The 26,948-nt window shown below is 40.6% G+C and overlaps 1 protein-coding gene across 11 annotated transcripts in view; it reads left to right on the top strand.

Annotated features, from left to right (window-relative positions):
• The window catches only part of LOC140478941 (coiled-coil domain-containing protein 150-like), a 126,522-nt gene that overhangs the window by 75,759 nt on the left and 23,815 nt on the right, over window positions 1–26,948 (top strand). For 7 of the 11 annotated variants that reach the window (XR_011960899.1, XR_011960901.1, XR_011960900.1 and 4 more), the window contains 2 exons: window positions 8,834–8,920; window positions 12,117–12,290. Coding sequence is in view for 2 of the 11 variants with exons in the window: in XM_072572603.1 (XP_072428704.1) it covers window positions 8,834–8,920; window positions 12,117–12,290 (261 nt within the window). In the remaining 9 variants the exon portion in view is untranslated. Of the gene's footprint in view, window positions 1–8,833; window positions 8,921–12,116; window positions 12,291–26,948 lie in introns of those variants that run through there. The other 4 variants (XR_011960904.1, XR_011960903.1, XM_072572604.1 and 1 more) reach the window with 2 other exon arrangements.

Raw genomic sequence — 26,948 nt, 5'->3', positions numbered from 1 at the left:
CCATTCCCAAATCCTCTCTTACCCAATCACAGCCCATATCTTTGCCGATTTTATCCTATGTGAGGATATGTGTTGCCTTCTAGGACTTGCTATAAATTGCATGACAAGGAAGTAGATAATTAGCATAGTGTAATGTTCATGTTTGCTCGGGGCCACAATTTGTTGTCTGCATTCTTTGATTATTACTGACCTCCAGATGAAGTGAGAATTGAAGGCCGGTGGGTAACATTGCTTAACTAGTGAAGGTCTGATTACTGCAAATGCCCCTTGCAGCCCCTCAAAAAGAATTGTGCAAACTCCACCCTTGTAGCAAAATGACAGTACCTTAATTGTTCTCACTTTGCATGGGCTCCCATCCATTATGAACATTGCGTAGTTGACTTTTGATCTGATAAGTGAGGTTTCACCCCTGTGTTTGCATAAGTTCCTTGTGAGTCCTGTCTGTGATCTGCAAATTTCTCCCCATTCTTTGTTACTTTTTGTGTTTCTGTTGCTGTAGCCCTGATGACCTTCTGCTTCTCCCATTTTGTTTGAGTACCTTTTACATCACTATTAATTTGACTACTTTACCCCCATAGACTATTTAGAGGTTCGTATTCCCTTGCTGGCTGTACATCCTCCCAGTGCATTGACCAGAGTAACTGGTGCTACTCAACCTCTGTTAAGAGCTCATTGTCCATTCCCATTAAGTATGAGGGTCCCACCTTTTATTACAAGTAGACTCCTAAATGTTTACAACATGAGAGACCATTTATGTCTGTGCTGGTCAACAAAGATCTGACTACATTAAATACCATTTTCCAGCTCTTGGCCCTCAGCCCCAGAAGTTGTGGCAAGGCAAGTGAATATCTAAATACTGCTGAAGTGTTACAAGAATTTGACTTAAGCATCCTTTCAGGCAGTGAGTTCCAGACTGTCGCCTCCCTTAATGTTTAAGAAAACATTCCCCTCAATTCTCTTTCTTAGCCTTGTGCCTCTTGCCTTGCATCTATGCCTCCTTACCCCCTACCAATGTTATCATTCTGAGCAACCCAGTACAAGAGCACATTCCCAGACTTGATCTGCAAACTTTCCTCAATGTGCCCTGGACTTCCCCTTGATGAACCCCTGACTATTAGTGACCAAACAGCCATGACTGATCTGCTTACACTTTTACCTCAAGTACTAACCGTGGCTCAAGTCCCAAAGTACAAGGGCATCCATGCCCTATCTTGTGGTAGGACCAAAAGCCTGGCTAACTGTGACCAATTCCCTAGATTATAATCAGAGCACACCCTGACTGGAGTCTACTCATTCCAATAAGTAATCATCCATTTATACTTTATTACATTCACCACATAAGTGATGCCATATGCTGCAGCTCTGATGCCAACATAGAGCTGTGCCATACAGCAACATATCATCAGGGATATGTCTGACTGATAAATTTATTCTTTTGTGCTCTGCGCTGCTACAAGTGAACTGCTTCTTTTGTGCGGAAATGCAGACTAGACCACAAACACTGCCTATCTCCAAGTTAGTGTTAAAAACCCTGTGCACTAAGAACATGCTATATAATAATGACTGCTTGCCTCTAAATGGCAGTAAAAGCCTTGTGTGAAATAAAGCAAGTTAAAACACAGAAGGTACTTGGCCCCTTGTAAGCACTAAAAACTCTGTATCGATATTTCAGATCCTTGGCTACCCCTCAGCACAAATGACCTGCAGAAGATGCAAGCCCTGGCTGAGACTCAACATAGACATCTATTTCAAACCCATTATCTCCCACACCTGCCTGGACTACACCTCTTCCCACATCTCCTCCTGTAAAAATGTGATCCGTAACTCCCAATTCCCCTGCCTCTGTTGTACTTGCTCCCAAGAGGAGCAATTCCACTCCAGGACATCCCAGATGGCCTCCTATTTTCAGAACTGCAATTTCCCCTCCCACGTGATCAACAATGCCCTCCAGCACGTCTCCTCCGCTTGCTGCAACTCTGTCCTTGAAACCCACCCCTCCAACCGCAACAAGGATAGAACCACCCCGGTCCTCTCCTTCGACTAATATGCAGTTACAGCGCATTATCCTCCGCCATTTCTGCCATCTATAATCAGACCCTACCAGAAACATATTTCCCTCCTCACCCCTTTTCCATTCTGCAGAGACCAAGGCTCCGTCCAAGGCCCCAGAGGATCTTTTCACATCTGGCAGAGATTTTCTTTAACATTCACCACCTCATCTACTGTGTCCATTGATCTTGACATAGAGGAGACCACATTGGGGAGACGGAACGCCAACTTGCAGAACATTTAAGGGAACGTCTCTGGGACACACGCACCCAACAACCCCACTGCCCTGTGGCACTCCACCAAGGACATGCAAGTCCTGGTCCTCCTCCACCCCTAAGTCCAAGCCAACTGTTGACTGGAAAAAGAATGCCTCACCTTCCACCTTGGGACCCATCAACCACATGGCATCAATGTTGACTTCACTAATTTCACTAACTCATCATTTAGATATGAAGACTTAATCAGGCAAAGTTTTGTCAATTTCTGGATTAGTGGTGCTGAAAGAGCACAGCAGTTCAGGCAGCATCTGAGGAGCAGTAAAATCGACGTTTTGGGCAAAAGTCCTTCATCACAAGAATCTGATTTTTGAACTTTCACCCATTAAGTCACCTTAATCACTACCATTTTGATCACCTCAGAAATGGGAGAATTCTTCCCTCTGTCTTTTCTCCCGTCCTTTCAGGTGGACTTGGTTATGAATGCAGTCACTGATAGCAACTGGCTACATGTGGAGTTAGATTGCGAGGCAACTGTGGTCCTTTTCTCTTCCCCAACGCACCCCCCCCTCCACCCCCAATTCTCCTTTTAATCTGTTTCCCTCAAAAAGGCTTTGATTGCTTTCATAATTTAATTTGTTCCTTTTTTAAAAAGCAATCAAATTAGTAAGAATGAACACTCTAATGGGCATCAACAATTATGCTATTTATCAACAAATTAGCCTTGACTATTTTCTGTCTATGAAACATGTCTGCAAAAATTGGGCAAGCTGTTTTCTTTTGGGCATTATAAGTATAGTGATCTAAAATGGAGTCCAAAGTGTGTGTACACCTATGCCAAAGTGCATAGGTGACTGGTTTGATTCCACCATTAGCATGCCAGAAGCGTGCAGAACTGGAGGATTATGACATCAATTGATATTGAATTCTGATTTGATGGCACCACTGCATTTTGGAGATCCACACTTCAGTCCTCTTCTCAACATTGCACAGTTGAACATATGTTAAGCTGGAGGAAGGATCTCTTACTAATGTTTTTTAAAGGAATCATCAATTACATCAACAGGTTAGTGTTTTTTTTCTCGTAGTTTTGATAATTCTATATTTTATAGTGCCATCCTTAATATTTCAAGTTTCAAAGGCTTACAAGATGCAGTAGGTGCTGAAGCACATTTTGTTGACTTGAAGATTTTTGAACAAATCAGTTGCTCTCAGATATCAGTGTATCACTAAGTCTCTCTCTTGAAGAATTGAGCATGTCTGTCTTGAAGAATGGAGCCACTGTTGGATCCCCAGAGATACTGAAACAGCAGATTTCAGGACAGCTGTAACCTGCTATAAGTCTTTTTGAATACAAGTATATGGCCATGATATCAGATGTCTGAGCTCACATTGCAGCAAGCTGACCTTGCTCAGCATCAGTTTTGAAGAAGGGTCATACCTGACTCTGTTTCTTCCATAACAGATGCTGCCAGACCTTCTGGGTTTTATTTTTTCAGCATTCTATGTTTCTTGCTCAAAAGCAATCTGAGTTTCAACCATGGCACTCAAACCTTGGGTGGAAGCTCTTTGCGCTGCACTGGAAACTGAGACATTGGCCTGAGGCATTTCATCATGGTTGGGTCTACAAAAATGTTTATTAGAGAGTTAGCTACAAATCCTGATCTGTTCTTGCCTCAATACTGGGAGACTGGAAAGGTTGGGACAGTTTTTTTAGTGGCGCGTAGGAAGTTGAATAGTGACCTTTGTAAGAGGTTTATAAAATCATGAGGGGCATTGATAAGGTGAATGACAAGGGTTTTTAACCAAGGGTAGGAGATATCAAGCTGAGGGGGTATATTTTTAAGGTGAGGAGAGTTTTAAAAAGGACATGAGAGGCAACTTTTTTTAAAAGTGTGGTTTGTATGTGGAATGAACTGCCAGAGAAAGGGTACATACAGGTACAGTTACAATGTTTAAAAGACATTTGGACATGTTCATGAATAGGAAAGCTTGAGGGATCTGGACCAAAGGAGGCAGGTGAGTCTAGTTTAGTTTGTGAACATAACCACCATGGAATGGTTGGACTGAAGGGTCTGTTTTCAGGCTGTAAGATTCTATGGCTCTGTAAATTATTTCTAGAAAAGAGGTCTTTTGGTACAGTGGGTAGCATCCCTGTGTTTAAACCAGAAGCTATAGCCAGTTGCACACTAGAACTGATAGCCAAGGGGTATGTATTCATTACATGACCAAAGAGGGTGAGTAACAACTTGTGAATTATTCCAACATCTGTCGATGGCCAGATGGATAAGCAGGAGTGCTTTCTGGTCAGCCATGAGGGGGAAAGAAATTGGAATCCCTATCATCATATCTTCTGACTGCAATGTCATAAAGTGTACATTACCAGAGCAATTTAGACTCCTGCGGGTGGTGGATGAGGATGGAATTTGCACAGTTTCCTAGGAAGTCAGTGTGGTTTGGATTGGTGCCAAGAGCTGGGGATTCAGTTCCTGTTCCCGCTTGGTTAGAGTTGGGTCCTTGCTCTGACCCTACCTATGGTGGAGATTGCTGTGCTATGGAACAGCTATTTGAAAATGATGGTTGATAGATAAAGCAATAAACCTGACTTTCCTGTTTTGTAAGAACTGTCACAGAGGCTGCTTAGCTTAACCCTGGTGCAGCAAGAAAGAACAAGACCACCAGCAGGGATACAACGGTGGTGAGAACACAGGCAGGGAGCAGTGGAGATAAAAGCAGAGAAGCAGTGGTAAAGTGTGAGATCAGTAGTGGGAGTAAGAACAGTTCAGAATCAAACAGTTGAGGAGCAATGCTACCAGGAGCCAATTTGAGGAGGACATGACTTGAAGCAGTTAGAAGAAGATTTACTGAGTGAGAAACAGCATGAGTCCTGGCGAATCACATAACTAGGACTGTGACTGAGGCAATAGTGAAAGGTGGAGGGGTGCTGAATTTAGTTGCATGGAAAATTATGGAAAAAGTTCAAGGCGGAAAGGGCTAAGTAGAAGTTATTAATGTTTCTAGAGCAATAGTCCAGAAAGTATGGAAAGGGTCAGAATCCAACTTCAGGCACAGCAGATAAGGGGACAACTATGAGAAGGCAGGCAGTCAAGGCAAGACTGAGGGTGTTGTACTTAAATGCACACAATATACAAAAAGTGAGCTTGTAGCACAGATTGAAAATAGCAGTGACAGATCTTGAGAGTATCACAAAGACATGGCTGCAAGGGGATCAGGGCTGGGAACTAAATATTCAAGGATATGTATTGAAAGGATAGGCAGATTGGCAGAGGGGGAAGGTTAGTAAGAAATGAGATTAACTCAAAAGCAAGAAGTGATGCAGAATTGGAAGGCACAAAATCTGTGTGTGTAGAGTTGAGGAATTGCAAAGGAAAAGAAAAAGACCTTGATAGGAGTTATGTAAGGCCTCTTAGCAGTAGTCAGGATGTGGGGAAGAAATAAATCAGGAGATGGTGCCTTTCTTACACACTTTTTTTCTATGTGAATATTCATCAGGGACTTGGAAAATTAGCCTGGTAGTGAAACTCAAGAAAATGAATTCGTGGAATGTCTACATGTTGGTTTTTTTTTGGAGCAGCTTGTGACAGAGCCCCTAAGGAACAGGTGCTTCTGCATTTGGTGATGTGTTGACGGCAACCTGATTACGGAGCTTAAGGTGAAAGAACTCTTCGGGGACAGTGACCATAATATTCAGAATTTGAGGAGGAGGAGCTGGAATCAAATAACTGTATTACAGTTGAGTAAAGGTAACTACAAAGACATGAGGGAGAGACTAACCAGAGTTGATTGGAAGTGGAGCCTAGCAAGGAAAGCAGTGAAGAAACAATAGCTGCAGTTTTTAAGGGTAAGAAGGGAGGCAAAGCATAAATTCATCCCAAGGAAGAAAAAGAAACATACCTTGGGGAGAACAGAACAACTATGGTTGACAAGGGGATTCAGGAACAGCATAAAAGCAAAAGGAAAAACATACAGTGTGGTGAGGATCAGTGGGAAGTCAGAAGATTGGAAAGCCTTGAAAAAACAGAGGATAATTAAAAGAAGTTTGCAAGAGTTTTGTTTTAGATGTAGAGAAAGGCAAGAGAGAGGCAAGTGTGGCTATTAGTTTGCTGAAAAATGAGGCAGGAGAAGTAGTAATGGGGAACAAAGAAAGGCAGAGGAACTGAATAGATACTTTGCAGCACTTTTCACAGTGAAATATACAGCAGCATGCCACAGCTTCAGAAGAATCAAGGGCCTGATGTAAGCGAAATGGCATCATTAAGAGGAAGGTGCTGAGGAAGCTGAAAAAATCTGAAGGTGGATAAAGGACCTGCATCAGATGGACTACATCCCAGATTTTCAAGGAGATAGCTGACGAGATTATCGAGGAATTGGTGGTGACCTTTCATGAATCACTGGAGTCAGAAAGAGTCCCAGAGGACTGTAAAATGGCTAATGTAACACTTCTATTTCAGGAGAAATGGAGGCAGAAGACAGGAAACTTTAGGCCAGTTAGCCTGACCTTGGGTTTTGGTAAGGTTTTAGAGTCCATTATTGAGAATTTAGAAGTTCATGGAAAATAGGGCTATGGCGGTGTGACTTTGTCAAGAGTGGGTCATGTGTGACAAATCTGTTACAATTCTTTGAGGAGATAATGAGCAAGTTTGACAAAGCAGAGCTAGTAGATGTTACCTATTTAGATTTCTAGAAGGCCCTTGACAAGGCACCACACAGGAGGCTGCTAAATAAGATAAGCCCGTGGTATTAGGGGTAAGGAACTGGCATGTATAGAAGATTGGCTTACTGGCAGAAGACAAAGTGGGGATAAAGAGGGCTTTGTCAGGATGGCAGTCAATGACTGGTTGACTGCTGTAGGGGCCAGTTTGGGACCACATCTATTCATGTTGTACTTTAATGATCTGGGCAAAGGAACTGAGGGCATTATGAACTTTGGTAGAAAGAATAGAGGCCTAGACTATTTTCTAAACTGGGGAAGGCTTCTTTAATCTGAAGCACAAAGGCCCTTGGGAGTTCTAGTTCAATTCTTTGAGGTGAACATGCAGTTTCAGTTGGAAGTTAGGATGGGAAGTGCAATGTTGGCATGCATTTCAAGAGAACTAGAATACAAGTGTACGACTAGGGCTGCATAAGGCTCTGGTCAGACCGCATTTGGAATATTGTGTGCAGTTTTGAAGGCATGTGCTGATGTTGGAGATCCATATGAGACTTATAAGAATGATACAGGGAATAAAGAGCTTTGTCATATAAGGAACAATGGAGGACTCTGAGTCTGTGCTCGATGGAGTTTAGAAGGATGGGGAATCTGATTGAAACTTTACAGAATACTGTGAGGCCTGGATACGGTGGACATGGAGGACATATTTCCACTAGTAGGAGAGACTAAGACCTGAGGGCACAGCATTAGAGTAATGGGACAACCCTTTCGAATTGAGATGAGGACAAATTTCTACAATCAGAAGGTGGTGAATCTGTGGAACTCATTGCTGCAAAGGGCTGTGGAGACCAAGTCATTGAGTGTATTTAAGACTGAGATAGGTTCTTGATTGGTAAGGGAGTAGAGGGAGAAAGCAAAAGAATGGGTTGAGAAACATATCAGCTGTGATCAAATGGTAGAGCATAATCAATGGAGCAGATGGCCTAATTCAGCTCCTGTAATCTTATGATTTTATGGAAATACTGGCTCAGTCAGTTAAACAGCAAAGAGTGGAGCCCCATAGCCTGGATTGTGATGTCAAAAATTCAAAATGCACGGGGGGCACAAGTGTAGTTAGCTCAGTGGAAGGATCTGACTGGTCTTTTGTGAGCCTGCTGCACTGGCAGCAATAAATCTTTATTGATCTTGCCTAATTGATATCCAACACCTACTCCATAATGTGAACTCCATAAAGTCAGATTGTGAGATCCGGAGCCAGGGAAGTGTGTGTGTTGCTGTGTCTGTGTTTTGCACTGAGCTTCACTGTGGTTATGTTATATTTTGTATGTGTCCAATCATCTTGGCTATCCCTGCCAGTCAACAAAGACCATAGAGTAATCAGTAGCCACCCCATGTTAAAGAATCCACACAGAGAGACATATTCCTGTTGTTTCTCAAAATTAAATTTGGACTTGGAACATCAGGAACCTGATGACCAATCCCAGCAGCAAGAGAGCCGAATGTCACACAGCTATCGTAGCCCAGGAATTCCAACATTATAATGTTCATGTTAATTTTAGATATAAAGTAAGCTATTCATTAGCTCTTCAGGCCAATTTTATTGACATTGTGATGGAAGTGTTGAAAGTCGCTTACTGTGAGAAGTCTTTGTGACTTTGCCTTTTCAGAATTCAGAGTTAACCTCCAAGGTTTCCCAGAATCCTATAAAGTACTATAGCCTGTTCTGTTGCTTTGATTTCTGTCATCGTTATTAACTTGCCGTGTTTGTTATGAAATCGAACAATACTAAAAGTCTTGATTTTCAGTTTATTTGGATTAAGGTTAACAAAACTATTGCACAGAGAATGGTGAAATTCTTGTTTCTAAAAAGCCCCAAAATATTGATTCTTGTCACTAGACTCTTAAAGCAAAAGTAAGAAGTTTGCAAATTTGCAAGGAAGTAACTGAGCAGAAACTGAAGGAAGCGAGTTTGGAGTCACAACAGGTAGGACACTGATGGTTGAGATTTGCTTTGTATTGTTTATATCCTACATTAATAAGAAATCTTGCCTATCTTATGTTTAATGTATTATAGTTTACTATCTTTACTTGGGAATTTCTAAATGGAACTGCATTAATTATTTTGTGGAATAACAAAGATGGTGTAATTAAATTCTTGCACCTACTATCAAAAATAACAAGATAATATTAAACACATAGCAGCTCTGCCCACTTACACTCATCAGAACTAGAAGCAGGAGTAGGCATTTCAGCTCCTTCAGCTTGTTCTGCCATTCACGATGATGGCTGATCTCACCTTGGCCTGAACTTCACTTTCCTGCCTGCCCTCCTCAACCCTTCAACTAGTCATTAAGGTAGAGATAGACCGTTTTTTACTTAAAATTTCTTAATTTCTTGAAATCCACCACTTTCTCAGATTGTAAATTCCACAGATTTATGACTGAGAGAATTAATATCTTTTCATCTCCCTTTAAATCTGCTACACATTATCCTAAAATAATAGGTTATCATTTTAGACTGCTCCACATGAGGAAACATTTGCGCTACGCCTACTTTATCAATCCCCTTTAACATCTTATATACTTGAACTAGTTCTCCTCCCATCATATTAAACTCTAGTGAATATCAACATAAACTGCTCAAACTCTTTAATTTCTGGAATCAACCTAGTGAATCTCCTAATGATAATGCTGATGACTCTTGGGAATGGGAATATTGTTCTGACTTTAGGATCTGATCAGAACTTAGATCAGTGTGTTGCACAGATTTCTATAAATGAATTGAATCAGTTGAGATAGACATGGACTACTGTTTAAAATCAGTGTTATTTTAGCAGGTCTGACTCTGAAAAGATACCAAAACTGTGGGAATTGTATTCAAAAGTAGGAAAGTTACTATAGATACCAAGTTACCTAGATTGTATTTTTGAAAAATACATGGAAAGATAATAGCCCAGGAATAAGCCATTTGGTCTTTGTCTATGCCAGCTTTCTGCTAGAGAAGGAAGTATTTTTAAAAAAAGGTACTGAAGTTATGCATTCCTCCTGTTTTAAGCTATTCACTCTGTTGAAATTAATCTGTATTTGCTAAATCTAAAATATTTTCTATTAGATGTGCCTTCACAATTGAATAATCCCAAGTGTGCTAATAGCTCTACGTTCAACCAATTTACAATAAGTGGTGCAATTTGAGTGGCTCATTTATTCTTGCCAGAAGAAGTGACATGTATTAATTCATAGCAACATGTTCACTGCAGACAGAAATAACAACAGATGATCAAAGACTTGGGCAAAGAGATATGTTTTGAAGAGTGTGTGATAGGAGGAAAGTCAGGTAGATTCTTTTCAGCTGAAAGCATGGCTAATCGTGGAGGAGAGATTAAAATTAAGAATGCTCAAGAGATCAGGATTGGAAGGTGCAGACATCTTAGAGGATTGTGGGCTACAGCAGATTACAGAGAAGGGAACAGGACCACAAATGGATCTATATAATCCATCTATCAGGACTGCTGCCAAGGAAAGGTTGCCAGCATTCTTAAAGATCCATCCCACTTTGGCAATGTTTTTCTACAAACTCTACCATCGAGGAGAAGGTACGGAGCCTGAACACACGCACCAGCCATTTTCACAAGTTTCTACCCTACTGTTGTTAGAATACTGAATGGACTCAAACTCTTAACATTCCCCTGTACCTGTGTTTTTGTTTTTGCTGCTGTTTACCTATTATTTACTATCTATGCTACTTAACTCTGTGATCTGCCTGTATTGCTTGCAAGACAAAACTTTTCTCTGTGCCTTGTTACACATGACAATAAATTCAATTCAATTCAATAGAGGAATATTAAAGCAAAAATGAGAATTGTAAAATTATGATGTTTATTGTCCTGGAGCCAGTATTGGCCTGCAGATAAAGGGGTTAATGGAACTTTGTGTAAGTTGAGAATGTTGACCTCTCTGTCCCTAAGTAGCTTTTTCTGCAGTGATGAAAATTCATTGTTAATATATAAGTGAAGATTTGGATGCACTTTAGTTTATGGAGGGTAGAATGTGTGAGACCAGCCAGGACTGCACTGGAATAGTTAGGAGTAGAAGTGATACAAAAAAAAAACATGAATTAAGGTTTTAGGATCATTAGCCCACTTGGCCTCCTTGACTCTGCTCTGCTAGTCAAGATCATGTCTGTTGTGATTACTGTGCATTCTTGCCTATCCTGATAACTATTTAATGCCCTTGATTACCAAATATTGCATGATATAACGGAGATCGAAATGGACATCTTTGTGATTTAGTGATTGTGCAAGCTTGAGGCTGGAAATTCGTGGGTTGGCTGTGACAATATGGTTGTACAACAACTAGTTAATCTCAGACTATTGCCAGGGAGAGAGATGGATTTGATAGCTCAACATTGGAACTTGCAGTGGGAACCAAAAGCAGTAATTCCAGTTTTCTCTATGATTAATTTTATTCAAGATCACTTTTATATTTACTTTTCCAGGAGAGTTTTATTCAAATTTGTTTTCATCTAAATTCCAGTATTGAAAATAAACATTATAAATTAACACTACTTAGTTATTTCTACCACTGCATAAAATTAACTGCTGGCTGTAATTGAAAACATAGCTTTAATTACAAAAACTTAAAGAATATAGCATTATTCCATTTTTACCAACAAAAAATGACGTGCATTTTCTCCCAACCTGATGATCCTGAATTATATTGGCGAACGGTTCCATAGGTGTTAACAGATCTTCAATGGAATGGATAAGTGACTTTTACTCATACATGTGCCTAAATAGTCACTTACTAGCAGCTCTTACTCTTTAGCCTAATTAATCAAGCTATAGAGTTCCAACTGGGTCATTGAACAGCAGTTGGGAGGAGGGGTCCTGCTTGTTTCTCACTAACAAAAGCATTGTGATTTTTGCATTTAGTTCTAGTACTCTCCACTCTTATCCAGTTGCAATCAGCAAACTCTTAACAACTAGGGGTACAACCTGGTGTATTCTTGGTTTGTATACATTGCTGTGTAATTATCCATTGAATCATAAGCAATACTACAAATGTAGCTCCTGTTAACCAGTGAAAGTAGTTGTTTGAAAATATGAACACAATATACAAGGAGTTGCATTTAATTTACATTAATAATTGGGCAAGTGTTGACACCTATGTTATTGTCTGCAGGTTAGTGCAAACCTAGAAGAGGCACATCAGTGGTTTAAGTCCAAATTTGATAGTTTGCAAAGAGAACTATTGAAAATGCGTGAAATGGATCTATCAAAAGAAGAGTTATGTGACAGAGAGAATTTAATGAAAACTGGCACAGAAATGTTTTCAAGGTCAAGACAAAGAGCAGAGGTTGGAGTCACGTTTTCTGTTATTTTTCCTTAAGAATGTATTAAGCTTTAGAATGAAAAACTACATTTTTTCTTAAGTGTCAGTTATATTTTCCAACAATAGAAGTTGGTATTTCACGTACAGAAAGAAACACTGGGCTAAATTCTTCTCATTATTTGTTAACAAAACTGACTGTGATTTTAAGCCTGAAGTCAGACTTGCTAAAATGTAATTGCAGATTCGAGTTTCATCAAGTAGAGACCACAGGATTTTGAATTGCTCATGTTTTATTGACGGTGTCTGTTAATCATTCCCAATTTATTTGTCAGCTTATGGATCCTGGACCAAATAATTTAAAAAGAACTTTTACTTGCAGCATTCATAGAAACGCAAGTAAAAGTAAACCAGTGAAGACTAATAATTATTGCAGGATTTTCCTAATTTCCTAACAGTATTTCAGTATTTGTGAGCATCATTTTTTTTTTAATATTACAAGATTAGTTATGGAAGTTGCAAAAAGCAAATGTGAAATTGAATTGCAATTAACCTGTGGTAATCATGTCACAATGTTGATCTTTTTAATGTAAATGACCCTACTATCAAGGACATGAGGCACATTGATCTTCAGAATTCAGGCAAACAATTTCTTGGCACAAAAAACGTTCTTTTTTGTAACTGAAATGTTAATAGAGTTAAAGTTTTAAAGGTTGCAATGCTGCCTTTAATTTCAGAAAAGTTGTGAGCCACTCAATTTCAAACTTCATAATTATCCCCTCAAATATGTTTCATCATTATTTGGAAGGATCCATTCATTTTCTCTCTTGTGTATGATGTGAGTAAAAATGAATGTCTATAAAAAGAGTATCAGAAAATGATGCAACAGAACAATAAGCTCTGTGACATGCTGTTCTTACATCAGCTCTTTGAAAGAATTATCCCATTCCCCACTCTTTCTCCTTAACCAAACAAATCTTTACACCGAAATAAAAGTAAAGTGCTGGAGAAACTCAGGACTGGTAGTATCTGTGCAGTAGAAAAAAATGGGAAAGGCACCCAGAACAAATGGTTAAGGGACTATTAAATGTAGTTGAGCAAAGATATAGAGAAAGGTGGGTGTTAATTGCAGAAAATTGATCCATTCTGCTGAGACCATTTTCTTGCAAGAAGACACCAGAGTAGCAGGGGGGAGTGTGTAATCAAAATAGAGAACAGAGTTTGTGGTCTGAAGTGTTGAGTCTTGAAGCCTGTAAAGTGCTTAAGTGGAAAATTAATTGCTGTTCCTTTAGCTTGCATTGGGCTTTGCTGGAACACTGCAGCAGGCCTAGGACAGAAATGTTAGCATGAGAGACAATAAGATGGTATATTGGAAAAGCTAGCAATTTTTTTTCCAGTTCATGTATTTAATATATGCTTTGGAAATTATTGTTAAACCTGGTTTGACTACCCTTTCTAGTAGTGTACCACAATAACTTGCCGCATTCAATTTTGTCTCAACTCCAGCTGTGCCGGAGCCAATGTTTTCTAAAGATTTACATAAATTAATTCTTGCTTATGTCTCAATCTACCATACTAAGGATCTTGTATGCTTTCTTAATGGCCTTCTGATTTATTCTGTCACCTCCTAGGATAAAAGATTTTTGTTCATGCAGCACTTTGTGGTCAGTTAAGCACTTCTGGAATGTAGGAGAAAGTGAGAACTGCAGATGCTGGAGAGCAGAGTCGAGAGTTTAGTGCTGGAAAAGCACAGCAGGTCAGGAGTAGGAGAACCGATGTTTTGGGTATAAGTCCTCCTTCAGGAATGGCTTGATGAAGGGCTTATGCCCGAAACATTGATTCTCCTGCTGTTTGGATGCTGCCTGACCTGCAATGCTTTTCCAGCACCACATTCTCAACTTTTGGAATTTGTACTCACTGGCAGTTTAGGACTTGATGGCAGCCAATTTATACACACAGTCCTGCAAATAGCAACATGAAATTACAGGATAATTTGATTTTCTTCCATTATTTTTGTTTGAGATGAGAATCAGCCAGGACGCCATAAGTAACTCCCTTCCTCAAAATATTGCCATGGGATATTCTATATGCAAACTGAATCCACAGTTCAGTACCTTATTTGAAAGTGGACCTCTGAAAGTGGACATTCTTTCATTACTGTAGCGGAATGTCAAGTTGGATTGTGTTCCAATAAATCTTTGACTCGGAGGTGAGAAAGCTTCCAACTGAAGCCTATTTGGTAAACTGTTCTCATGCCACTTGTATTAAATTTCATCTGCTATCTGGCTGCCCATTTCACCAGACTGTCTATGACTCCTAATGTCTGATGATATCCTCCTGGTTACATATGTGTTTTGTATCATCCACAATTTTTGAAATTATGCAGATGATTATTATCTATGAAAAGAACAGTATTCCATAAGCATCCTTGGGGATACCACTGCACATAACCATGCAGATTAATAAAACAATCATTAACCATAGCTCTCTTTCTTTCCCTTTTGAGTTTCACATTTATGCTTCAACCAACCTATAGTCACATGGGTGTAAATTTGTTCCGAAGTCAATTGGATGTTGCTTTTATTAAAAGTCCTTAGAAATTCCAAGTATGCAGCATTAATAAGGCTGTCCTCCTCTAGCTTGTCTATTAATTTGCTGTAGTTATGGGTATGTTCGTTGAGCTGGGGAAGTTGATTTGCAGATGTTTTATCCCCTGTTTAGGTGACAACTTCAGTGCCTTGGAGCCTGCTGTAAAGCGGGTGTCTTCTGGAATTTTTTTTTCCATTCCTGCTGCTTCTAGTTGTCGGTTGTTCATTGCAGTAGTTGGTATATTGGGTCAAGGTTGACTTTTTTGTTGATTGAGTCCATGGATGAGTGCCAGGCTTCTATAAATTCTGTGACTCTCCACTGTTTAGCTTGTCCTGTGATCATTGTGTTGTCCCAGTCGAATTTGTGGTCCTTGCCATCTGTGTATATGGGTACCAGGGACAGCTGGTCGTGGCATTTAGTAGCTGGTTGGTGTTTATGGATGCAGATTATTAGTTTCTGGATTAGTGGTGCTGGAAGAGCACAGCAGTTCAGGCAGCATCCAAGTAGCTTCGAAATTGACGTTTCGGGCAAAAGCCCTTCATCAGGAATAAAGGCAGTGAGCCTGATGCGTGGAGAGATGAGCTAGAGGAGGGTGGGGGTGGGGAGAAAGTAGCATAGAGTACAATGGGTGAGTGGAGGAGGGGATGAAGGTGATAGTTCAGGGAGGAGAGGGTGGAGTGGATAGGTGGGAAAGGAGATAGGCAGGTAGGACAAGTCCGGACAAGTCATGGGGATAGTTACTGAGCTGGAAGCTTGGAACTAGGGTGAGGTGGGGGAAGGGGAAATGAGGAAACTATTGAAGTCCACATTGATGCCCTGGGGTTGAAGTGTTCCGAGGCGGAAGATGAGGCGTTCTTCCTCCAGGCGTCTGGTGTCGCAGATTATTAGTTGCCTGTCTGTCCTATGTAGTGTTTGATGCAGTCTTTGCATGGAGTCTTGTAAATTATGTTAATCTTGCACATGATAGGTATCAGGGTATTTTGTTCTGGTGAGTTGTTTTCTGACCGTGGCTGTCAGTTTTTGGGCTGTCATGAATCCAAGTGGTCGTAGAAGTCTGGCTGTTAGTTCCGAGACGTTTTTTATATAAGGCAGCATGGCTAGCGTGTTGGGTCGTGGCATGTCCTCTTGACGTTGTTTATCAGCGGATGAAGTTCCAGGGATACCGGTTCTTGGTGAAGACTCTGTAGAAGTGTATTTCTCTTCACAGGTTGGGAGTGTTGCAATGTGTTGTAGCCGTTTTGAATAGGGTTTTAATGTAGCTTCTCTTGTGTGCATTCGGGTGGTTGCTGTTGAAGTTCAGGATCTGGTCTGTGTGCGTGGCTTTTTCTTTACACTTTTTTTTGTGCATTCACCGTTTTGTGTTCTTTCTATCGTCACATCCAGGAATGGGAGTTGGTTGTTGATTAGATTTAGATTACATTACACTGTGGAAACAGGCCCTTTGGCCCAACAAGTCCACACCGACCCGCCGAAGCACAACCCACCCATACCCATATATTTACCCCTTACCTAACACTACGGGCAATTTAGCATGGCCAATTCACCTGACCTGCACATCTTTGGACTGTGGGAGGAAACCGGAGCACCCGGAGGAAACCCACCCAGACATGGGGAGAACGTGCAAACTCCATACAGTCAGTCACCTGAGGCGGGAATTGAACCCGGGTCTCAGGCACTGTGAGGCAGCAGTGCTAACCACTGTGCCACCGTGCCGCCCACCTCGTTGGTTTCCTCTTCTCTTGTAAATTTGATCCCTTAAACATGGTGTTAATAATCTGGTGTGTGTTCTTTATCTCTGTTCTCCTAATAATTACAAAAGTGTCGTCCATGTATTTGATCCAGAGTTTGGGTCGGATTTGTGGGATGGCTTTTTGTTCCAGTCTTTATATCACTGCTTCTGTATACTTGGTTGTTGAATGTGAAGTATGTCATCAAGCACAGATCTAGTAGTTTGAGTATGTCATCCTTGCTGATAGGTTCCCTGTTGCATCGTCTGTTCTGTTTGTCCGGGAGGTTGGCTATTGTCTCTCTGGCTAGAGTTTTGTCAATTGAAGTGAACAGTGCCGTTACATCAAATGAGACTATTGCTTCATCCTTTACATAATTTACAGGATTCCATGCAAAGACTACACGAAACACTATATAGGACAAGCAGGTAGACAACTAACCACTAAATGCCACAACCATCTGTCCCTAGTAGCTATACGCACAGATGGCAAGGACCACAAATTTGACTGGGACAGCATAATGATCATAAGGCAAGCTAAACGGAGGGCAGTCAGAGAATTTTTAGAAGCATGGCACTCATTGGGCAGCATGGTGGCACAGTGCTTAGCACTGCTGCCTCACCGTGCCAGAGACCCAGGTTCAAATCCCGCCTCAGGCAACTGTCTGTGTGGAGTTTGCACATTCTCCCAGTGTCTGCGTGGGTTTCCTTCGGGTGCTCCAGTTTCCTCCCACAGTCTAAAGATGTGCTAAATTACCCGTAGTGTTAGGTGAAGGGGTAAATGTAGGGGAATGGGTCTGGGTGGGTTGCTCTTCGGAGGGTTGGTATGGACTTGTTGGGCCGAAGGGCCTGTTTCCACACTGCAAGTAATCTAATCTAATCTAATCCATGGACTCCATCAACAAACATGATCTAGACCCAATATACTGGAAAACGAAAAACTGGCAACTGGAAGCAGCAGAAATGGAATCAACTAAATTCCAGAAGACACAGTACAGCAGCAGCGCTTCACAGGAGGCTTCAAAGCACTGAAGATATCACTTAGACAGGGGACAAAACATCTGCAAATCAACTTCCCAGCTCAGCGAACATACTACGGCAACTGTCACCCGAGCTACAAATCTTTATGCAAACCTTGTCTATTAATTTATCAGAAAAACTAAGTAAAGCACAACTTCCATTTAATAAATTTGAGCTTCTAACTGGTCCTATAATCACCTGGGTGTAAATTTTGTTCATAAGTCAATTAGAAGTTGCTCTTATTAAAAGTCCTTTTGAAATTCCAAGTACGCAGCATTAACAAGGCTGTCCTCATCTAGCCAGTCTATTAATTTGCTGTAGTTGTGGCTATGTTCTAGGTGTTGATTTCAGTTGGTTTTAACAGTGCTTGAGGAGAAAGTGAGAACTGCAGATGCTGGAGATCAGAGCTGAAAATGTTTTGCTGGAAAAGCACAGCAGGTCAGGCAGCATCCAAGGAGCAGGAGAATCGACGTTTCGGGCATAAGCCCTTCTTCAGGAAGGGCTGATTCCTGAAGAAGGGCTTATGCCCGAAACGTCGATTCTCCTGCTCCTTGGATGCTGCCTGATATTCTGCGCTTTTCCAGCAACACATTTTTAACAGTGCTTGGGACAGTAATGGCCCTTTCAGTCACTAAGAGTTTACTGGGGGTAGAAGAAGTGAATTTGGGGATTTCACAAAAGGTGAATAAGGCCAAACTGCTGAAATTAGCAGACAAGCTGGAGTTGGAGCTGCCTCCTTCTGTGAGGAAAGGAGAGATAATTACAGCAATAGATCAGCATTTAAATTCACTGGAAATGCCATCAAAATATTTAGATATAACTGAAATTTAATTGAAAATGAAGTAGCTTGAGTTACAGATAAAAGACAAGGAAAAGGCAAAAGAAATGAAACGGTTTGAACTATGGTTAAAAACAGAGGAAAGAGAAAAAGAATGAATTGCTTTAGCAGAACAGAGAGAGAAGAAGAAGAGGCTGTTTGAACTTCAGAATTTGGCATTTAGATAGGAAAGTCAGTTTAAAAGGATGGAGACGAAGGCTGATGGTAAGCTTAATGAGGAAGAGAGTGAGGATGAGCAAATCCATGGTAGCCAAAGGCCTAGTGAGGATTTGTTTAAATATATCCAAGCATTGTCTAAATTTGAGGAAAAGATGTAGAAGCCTTTTTCATCTCATTTGAGAAGGTGGCTAAACAAATGCAGTGGCCACTAACCATGTGAGCTTTGTTGAAACAAGCAAAATTTGTAGGTAGAGCTAGTGAAGTATGTGCATCACTAGCAGAAGAGGTATCTGAGGCATATGAGGAGGTGAAGAAAGTCTTAAATGCATATGAGCTTCTGGCAATGTCTACAGGCAATGTTTCAGGAATCTAAGGAGAGATCTGGTTAAACCTACACTTGAGTTTGAAAGGATCAAACAAAGTAATTTTTGATCGGTGGATAAGGGCATTAAAAATAGAGCAAACCTGTGACGCTCTTAGAGAGATGATTATTTTGGAGGGGTTAAAACATTCACTTCTTGAAATAGTGAGAACACTGGAAGAGCAGAGAGTTAAAACGGCAAGAGTAGCTGCTGACATGGCTGATGATTGATTGAGTTGGTCCGTAAATCAAAGTTTGGCTTCCAAAATCAATGTGTGAGTGATAGTAATTGGGGAAGAGAGAAATCCTTATGTGGAAAGGTAGATCTTGGTGAAGATCATAAGGACAACTTACCACAGGGTGAAAAGGAAACACTTGAAGGGGAAAGAGAAATTATAAAGCTCTGGTGTTTTCAATGTAGTAAAGTAGGCCACATGAAATCAGTGTTGGTAGGTTAGGAAAAGCACTGGGAAGACAGATGTAGGAAAACAGGATAAGCCAGTGAATTTTGTTGGAGTGGTAATGGAAAGCACAGAGGAAGCTAGAAAGCTGAACCAGAGTATACAACAAGTCGGAGGATAGTTAAGGAAGACGTGCCAGATCTTCTTCAACCATATACCTGCTGAGGTAAAGTTTATAGGCCAGGAGCAGCAGGTAAAGAGGTTACAATATTAAGAGATACAGGATCCTCTCAACCTTTTAATGTTGAAAGATAAGGAATATTGCCAGAAAAGTTGCTAGTAACAGGAATTCATGGTGAGATAGGCATTGAATTATGTAAAGTGAAGTTTGAGTGAAGAAGTCATGCTAGGTGTACTGGACAAACTCCCAGCTCAGGATTACAATTTGTCCTTGCTAGCGATATAACTGGTTCCCAGGTACGAGTGCTGCCTACTGTTGTTGAAAAGGCAGGCAACTACTGCAGAACACATATCCTGAGATTTTTCCTGACTGTGTGGTAATGAGGTCATAAAGTCACCAGTTGAAACGGGAGAGATCAAAGAGCATAGACAAGGAAGTTGAAGTGGAATTAACGGAGACACTGTATGATCAAATGGTTGAGACAAAGCAGATGTCTTTAGTTCAGAGAAATTAACTTAATTACAGCAGAAAGATGAGAAACTAAAGCAATTGTATCAAAAAACATACATACAGTAAAAGAATCTTAATGTATCCTGGTGTGATACTATCTTTAAAATGTCTTAATGAGGAAATGAAGACCATCACACATTCAGGCAGATGAGAAATGGGCAGAAGTTCATAAAGTATTGTCTGTGGGTTATAGAAAGGAGGTGTTGTGGGTAGTGCACGAACTACCAGTAGGGGGGTTATGTAGGTGTGAGAAAAACAAGGTAAACTACAAAACATTTTTACTGGCCTGGATTGCACAAGGATGTAGTTGAATTTTGTCAGACATATCAGGTAATTGGAAAACCATAGGTAGTAATAAAATCTGCATCTTTACACATATTCCTGCATTTGAGGAACGTTTTACAAGAGTCTTAATTGATTGTGTAGGGCCCCTACCTAAAATTAAAGTGGGAATCAGAATTTGTTAACAATAACGGATGTGTCCACTAGATTTTCAGAGGTCACTCCATTGCACAATATCACAGCCAAAAGGATTGTAGAGGAGTTATTCAAATAGATAAAGACTATCCACAGAAATACAATCAGATCTAGGTTCAAACTTCACATCAAAATTATTCAAGGAAGTTATGGACAGCTCAGAGTAAAAGAATTCAAATCTACTGCATACGATCCAGAATTGCACAGAGCACTAGAAAGGTGGCATCAGACAATAAAGACCATGTTGAAGGCTCAGAGTCAAGACTATCCAGATGATTGGGATAAGGGAGTTCCATTTGTACTTTTTGTAAACGGAGAAGCACCAAATGAATCGTCCAACTTCAGTCCATTTGAATTAGTTTTTGGGCATGAAATGAGAGGATTACTAAAATTGATAAAGGAGAAATTGGTAAGTCAGAATTCCGGGACCACATATTTGGACTGTGTCAGATTCTAGGGTACAAGTAATTAGAGCGGGGAGTTGGCTAGACAGCATTTAAAAGTATTACAGCATACACTAAAACAGAGCGTCTGGAGGAAACACACACAGTCACCCAAGGTGGGAATTGAACCCAGGTCCCTGGCAATGTGTGGCAACAGTGCTAATCACTTGCCACCCAGTGTTACTTCCAGTGATCGGTGAACCTTTAAAAGCAAGGTTTAGTGGACCTTGTCGAATCAAAAAGAGATTGAGTGAGGTGAACTGTTTGCTAAGGACTCCAGACAGAAAGAAGTCTCTGAGTGTCATGTGAATATGCTCAAAAGGTATTTTGATAGGGGAGGAAAGTGAAAGGAGACTGTGTTACTGGTGAAGAACCAAGTTCAGGAGGATTCTGAATTGGACAGTCCTCAAATTAAATTGGACATTGAGAAAATTGTCAAAAATTGGGATAAATTTTTGAATGCATGCTCCAAGACGACATATTTGAAGTGAGTTGCAGTGACTGGAGCTTACCCATAATAATGGCGCCAAAGCCAGATGATATCCAAAGGTTATGTGTGGACTATCACAAAGTCAAAGCAGTTACAAAGACTGGTGCATATTCGATTGTGCATTTGGAAGACTATTGAAAACGTGGGACAAGCAACTTGTATTTCTAAGTTGGACTTGCTCAGAGGATACTGGCAGGAAGAGTCTGAAAGAGTGAAGACAATTTCAGCTTTTGTAATGCTGAATGGACTGGATCAATTTAACGTTATGCCATTTGCTATGAAAAATGTACCAGCCACATTTCAGGGTCTAACCAATAAAGTCATTTCCAGATGACTCAGTTGTGTCGTATACATAGATGACCTGGTGAGTTTTAGTCACACATGGAACACTTGCAACATTTATCAGAATTGTTTGATCGACTTTGGGAGGTAGGCTTGGTGATAAATCTGGTAAAAATGAATTTGCCAAAGCCCAAGTCGCCTTCCTGGGCCATGTAATTGGGCATGGACAAATGGCCCCACTGATTGCAAAAACAAAGGTAATTGGGGAGTTTCTCATAGCATCGACAACAAGAGCAGTACTATGATTCCCAGGATTGAGTGGATTTTATCGGACATTTGTACCAAATCTTAGCAGCTGGCTGCTCCACTCACTGAATTACTAAAGAAAGTCAAAAATTTTCAGTGTACTGTCACAAGGCATTTGACAGTCTGAAAGCTGTGTTAACCACTGCCCCAGTGTTAGCCACACTTAATTATGCAAAGCCTTTTGATGCAAGTGGTGTCAGTGCTGTGCTCTTTCAGGAAGATGACGAGAAGATAGAAAGATCTATCAGGTATTCCTTCAGGAAATAGAATGTTCATCAGCAGAAATGTTTAACAGTTGAGAAATATGGGTGGCACGGTGGCACAGTGGTTAGCACTGCTGCCTCACAGCGCCAGAGACCTGGGTTCAATTCCTGCCTTAGGCGACTGACTGTGTGGAGTTTGCACATTCTCCCCGTGTCTGCGTGGGTTTCCTCCGGGTGCTCCGGTTTCCTCCCACAGTCCAAAGATGTGCAGGTCAGGTGAATTGGCCATGCTAAGTTGCCCGTAGTGTTCGGTAAGGGGTAGATGTAGGGGTATGGGTGGGTTGCGCTTCGGCGGGTCGGTGTGGACTTGTTGGGCCGAAGGGCCTGTTTCCACACTGTAAGTAATCTAATCTAATCTAAAACTTGGTGAAGGCCTCACAACATTTCAATGTTTATGTTATCATTAATGTATCTGAGACCATTGTGTACACTGATCATAACCCATTGAAGTTTGTGGAGAAATGTAAGGACAAAAATTCCAGACTGTTTAGGTGGAGCTTCTTGTTACAACCATTCAATTTGAAAATTGTGCAGGTGACAGGATGAGGAAACGTGATTGCCAATGCATTGTTGAGATTTGGATGAGAAATGGAGACATTCAACGGCAGGAGTAAAACAGAGTATAATAGAATTTAGTGTATATCGTTGCATGATTATTGTCAATGTAGTGTGTATAAATGTTGTTTTCTCTCCCTCTCCCTGTCCCTCTCCCTCTCCCCCTCTTTCTCCCTCTATTTTTCACCTCCCCCTCCCCCACCGTAAGACCCTGTGTTAGGTTAGGTTATTCTATGTTCTGTACTCATTTTGGTTGTGTTTCATTCAGCACTCTAAATAATTTGTATTTTGTTTAAAACGGAGGGGTTTTGACTAGCTGCATTACTCCTGGAACATTCACTTTACACCTACTCAAAACAACTAGAAAAATCAGGGTCTGGGCTACCTTCTTGAAATGTTTTGAGGGGTTTGGCTTCAAAATACAATATACTGTTGTGTAGCACTACCATCATAAGAAATGAATAGATTTCAAGCATTTCAAGCAGACCTAGCAACTCAAGACTGACACTATGGGCCATGAGCAGCAGCACCCTTTACTCAAAGATAATCTGCAACCTCATGACCTGGCAAATCTTCCACTCTGCCAGTATCAAAAAGATAGATCAATCCTGTTCACTAAACAGTGCACAAGGGCATATCTTGAGCACACCAGACATACCTAAAAATGAGGTATCCCCCGATGAAGCTACAACACAGGACTACTTGAATGCCAAAAAGCATAAGCAGCACGTGATAGATCTTGGTGATCTCGCAAAGAAGTGCTTATATGCTGGGGTGGCACGGAGGTTCAGTGGTTGGCACTGCTGCCTCACAGTGCCAGGGACCTGAGTTTGATTCCAGCCTTTGGCGACTGTCTGTGTGGAACTTGCACATTCTCTGCCTGGGTTTCCTCAGAGAGCTCTGGTTTCCTCCTACAGTCAAAAGATGTGCAGGTCAGGGGAATTTGCCATGCTAAATTGCTTATAGTATTAGGTGCATTAGTAAGAGGGAAATGGGTCTGGGTGGGTTAGTCTTTGGAGGGTCGGTGTGGACTTTTTGGGCAGTAAGGCCTGTTTCCACACTGTAGGAAATCTAGTCTACTCTAATCTAAATATCTAAGCTCTGTAGACTTGCCATATCCAGTTATGAATGGTGATGGACAATTAAACAACTCATTGGATGAGGCAGTTTGATAAATATCCCTCTCCGTAATGATGGGGGTACCCAGTATATCAATGTAAAAGATAAGGCCGAAGCATTTGCAACAATCTTCAGCTAAAAGTGCCAAGTGACTGATCCATCTTGGCATCTTCTGGAGGTCCCTACCATCACCGATTTCAGTCTTTAGCTACTTCAGTTCATTCCATGTGATTTCAAGAAACAAATGAAAGCATTGGATACTGCAGTGGATATAAGCCCTGCTATAATCCAGGGAATAGGACTGAAGAATTGTGCTTGAACATTCCAGACTGGCTAAGTCCCTTGCCAAGTTGTTCCTGTACTGCTACAAAACTAGTATATACCCAGCAGTATGGAAACTTGTGCAGGTATATCCTGTACTCCAAAAAACAGGTTAAGTCTAACCTGGCCAAATATTACCTGCCTAATCAATCAGATTACTCTTGATGATCAATAAGGTGATGGAAGGATTCATTAACTGTGATATCTCTGTTTGGTTCTTGGTTCAACCAAGGACAATACAGCTCTATCTCTGAGAGGAGGTGAAAGTGACTGCTTTTGATATTAAGGCCCATTGGCCAAGTATAGCATCAAGTATCCCTCACAAAACAGGAGTCAGTGGGAAATAGGGGAAACACTCTCTATTGTTTTGAGTCATACATGGCTCAAAGGAAATGTTTGTAGTTGTCGGAGGTCCGGACATCTCTAGTTCCTCAGATTAGTATCCTAAAGAACTTCATTTGCTTCATCAATTACCTTCCCTTTATCATAATGTCAGAAGTGAGGATGCTGTGCAGTCATCAGCAAACTACCCCACCTCCATCCATCACCATTCATGACATCTCGGAAACTAGAAGTCCTTGTCCAAATGCAACAAGATGTGGACAGTGTCCAAGATTGGGCTAACGAGTAGCAAGGATCATTCAGCAACTAAAAGTCTAGGTGCATGAGTTGGATAGAAGCAGAAAGGTCCTTTATTCACAAGGTGTAAAGAAACCTTCCAGATTTTTGTGGAAGAAAGCAATTTGAGAACATGGCCATTGCAGTCAATATCAGCTGTGTAACTCTGGGAATTAAGATTATGGGTCTGGAAGAAGTTTAATGATGAGATCATACAAGTGGTCAAGACCAGTGAATGTATTCTCAAATTTCATACCCCTCTAATTATAGAAGTTGCATCATGTTGCTCACTACACTACACTACACTACACTACACTACACTCCTCTCACTCATTAACCAACAATCAATTTTACACAATCTGTAGCAGACTGCCTTCACTAACATTCATCAATCTGAAATGTTAACTGAGGTCTGGCACATCTGTAGAGAGAGAAACTAAGTATAGCTAACTTTTCTTTAACTTCTGTCTTTTCTAAGCTTTGTGAAAATCACTAATTTATTTGATCAGAAAAAAACTCTCAGGTGTTGTATAAAAAAACTCCAAAATTGTGGAGGATTTTCCTCTCCCTCAAGTGGTGCAGCAGCGAGACAACCATCCACTCCCTGCTGCTTCAGGATTTGTGTATTATATGGGAAGACTGTGGATGGGTGTTCTTGAAATGCTGCAGAAACCTAGCTGTACTGATAGAATTTGTGAAGAGCAAAACAGTTAATGTTTTGAATCCAGTATGACTCCTATTCAGAACATACTAGACTTGACATGTTAAATCTGTTCTTCTCTTCAGTGATGATACCAGACCTGTTGAATTCCTCCGGCAGTTTTTTTGATATTGATTTCTTCAGATTATTATTGAGGCATATTTGTCAGGAAAGAGCAAAGAGGGCATTAATATCTGCCCAGTTTGTCCTATATCTGATGTCATTTTATCAGAATTTTTCAATACTCACGAACACAGCATTATACATTATGGTAGCATAGGAATAATGTACTTTCGCACCTTATTATACTTTTATGATAGATAGATTTTCTTCTAAAATTGTTAACCTTCCCCTTTCAAAGTAATGTACAGAATAAAGAATTTAGGTAAATTACAGCATTGTACAGAACTTAGTTGGATTTGAGAGTGTGACTTCACTGATATGTGCTGATAGATTGCCGTTTACCAAATTTTCTTACTTTAAACCTTCAAGTCACTGACAGTTATTAATAATGCACAGTAAGAAGATCCCAGACTCAATTACTTAAGCTGGCATTTTACTGATCCATTATAACTAGCGTGTTTCTAAAAAGATATTGTTATGACACAGCAGTGAACCCTTCTGTTAATTAAATCAAACATCCAGAAAAGCTCACCTCGCCTCATAATCCTTCAAAATATGAGTGACAGAAGTCCCAAATTCCACTATTTAAAGAAAATAATATCAATTGAGCATTAAACAACAATTATTTACAACTTTAAGCCCACCTTTCTCTTAATTGCTTATTATCTGCCTTTAGCTGTATAACAATATGCTGTTCCAATAAGACACTTAATAAAATTACATCAACTTAATTTCAAAACTACACAACTGCTGTCATCTTCTGTGACTTCACTCTTCCAGCTGCTGAATCATAGGTTCATAGCTCCTTGAAAGTGGAGTCACAGGTAGATAGGATAGTGAAGAAAGCATTTGGTATGCTTTCCTTTATTGGTCAGAGTATTGAGTACAAGAGTTGGGAGATCATGTTGTGGCTGTACAGGACATTGGTTAGGCCACTGTTGGAATATTGCATGCAATTTTGGTCTCCTTCCTATTGGAAAGATCTTGTGAAACTTGAAAGGGTTCAGAATAGATTTACAAGGATGTTGCCGGGGTTGGAGGATTTGAGCTATAAGGAGAGGCTGAGTAGGCTGGGGCTGTTGTCCCTGGAGTGTCAGAGGCTGAGGGGTGACCTTATAAAGGTTTACAAAATTATGAGGGGCATGGATAGGATAAATAGGCAAAGTCTTTTCCCTGGGTTTTCTGGGGGAGTTCAGAACTCGA

This window comes from Chiloscyllium punctatum, chromosome 6 (genome assembly GCF_047496795.1).
Source record: "Chiloscyllium punctatum isolate Juve2018m chromosome 6, sChiPun1.3, whole genome shotgun sequence".
NCBI classification, from domain to species: Eukaryota; Metazoa; Chordata; class Chondrichthyes; order Orectolobiformes; family Hemiscylliidae; genus Chiloscyllium; species Chiloscyllium punctatum.
The sequence above is the reverse complement of the archived record's forward strand: the minus strand, read 5'-3'. Positions and strand labels throughout refer to the sequence as shown.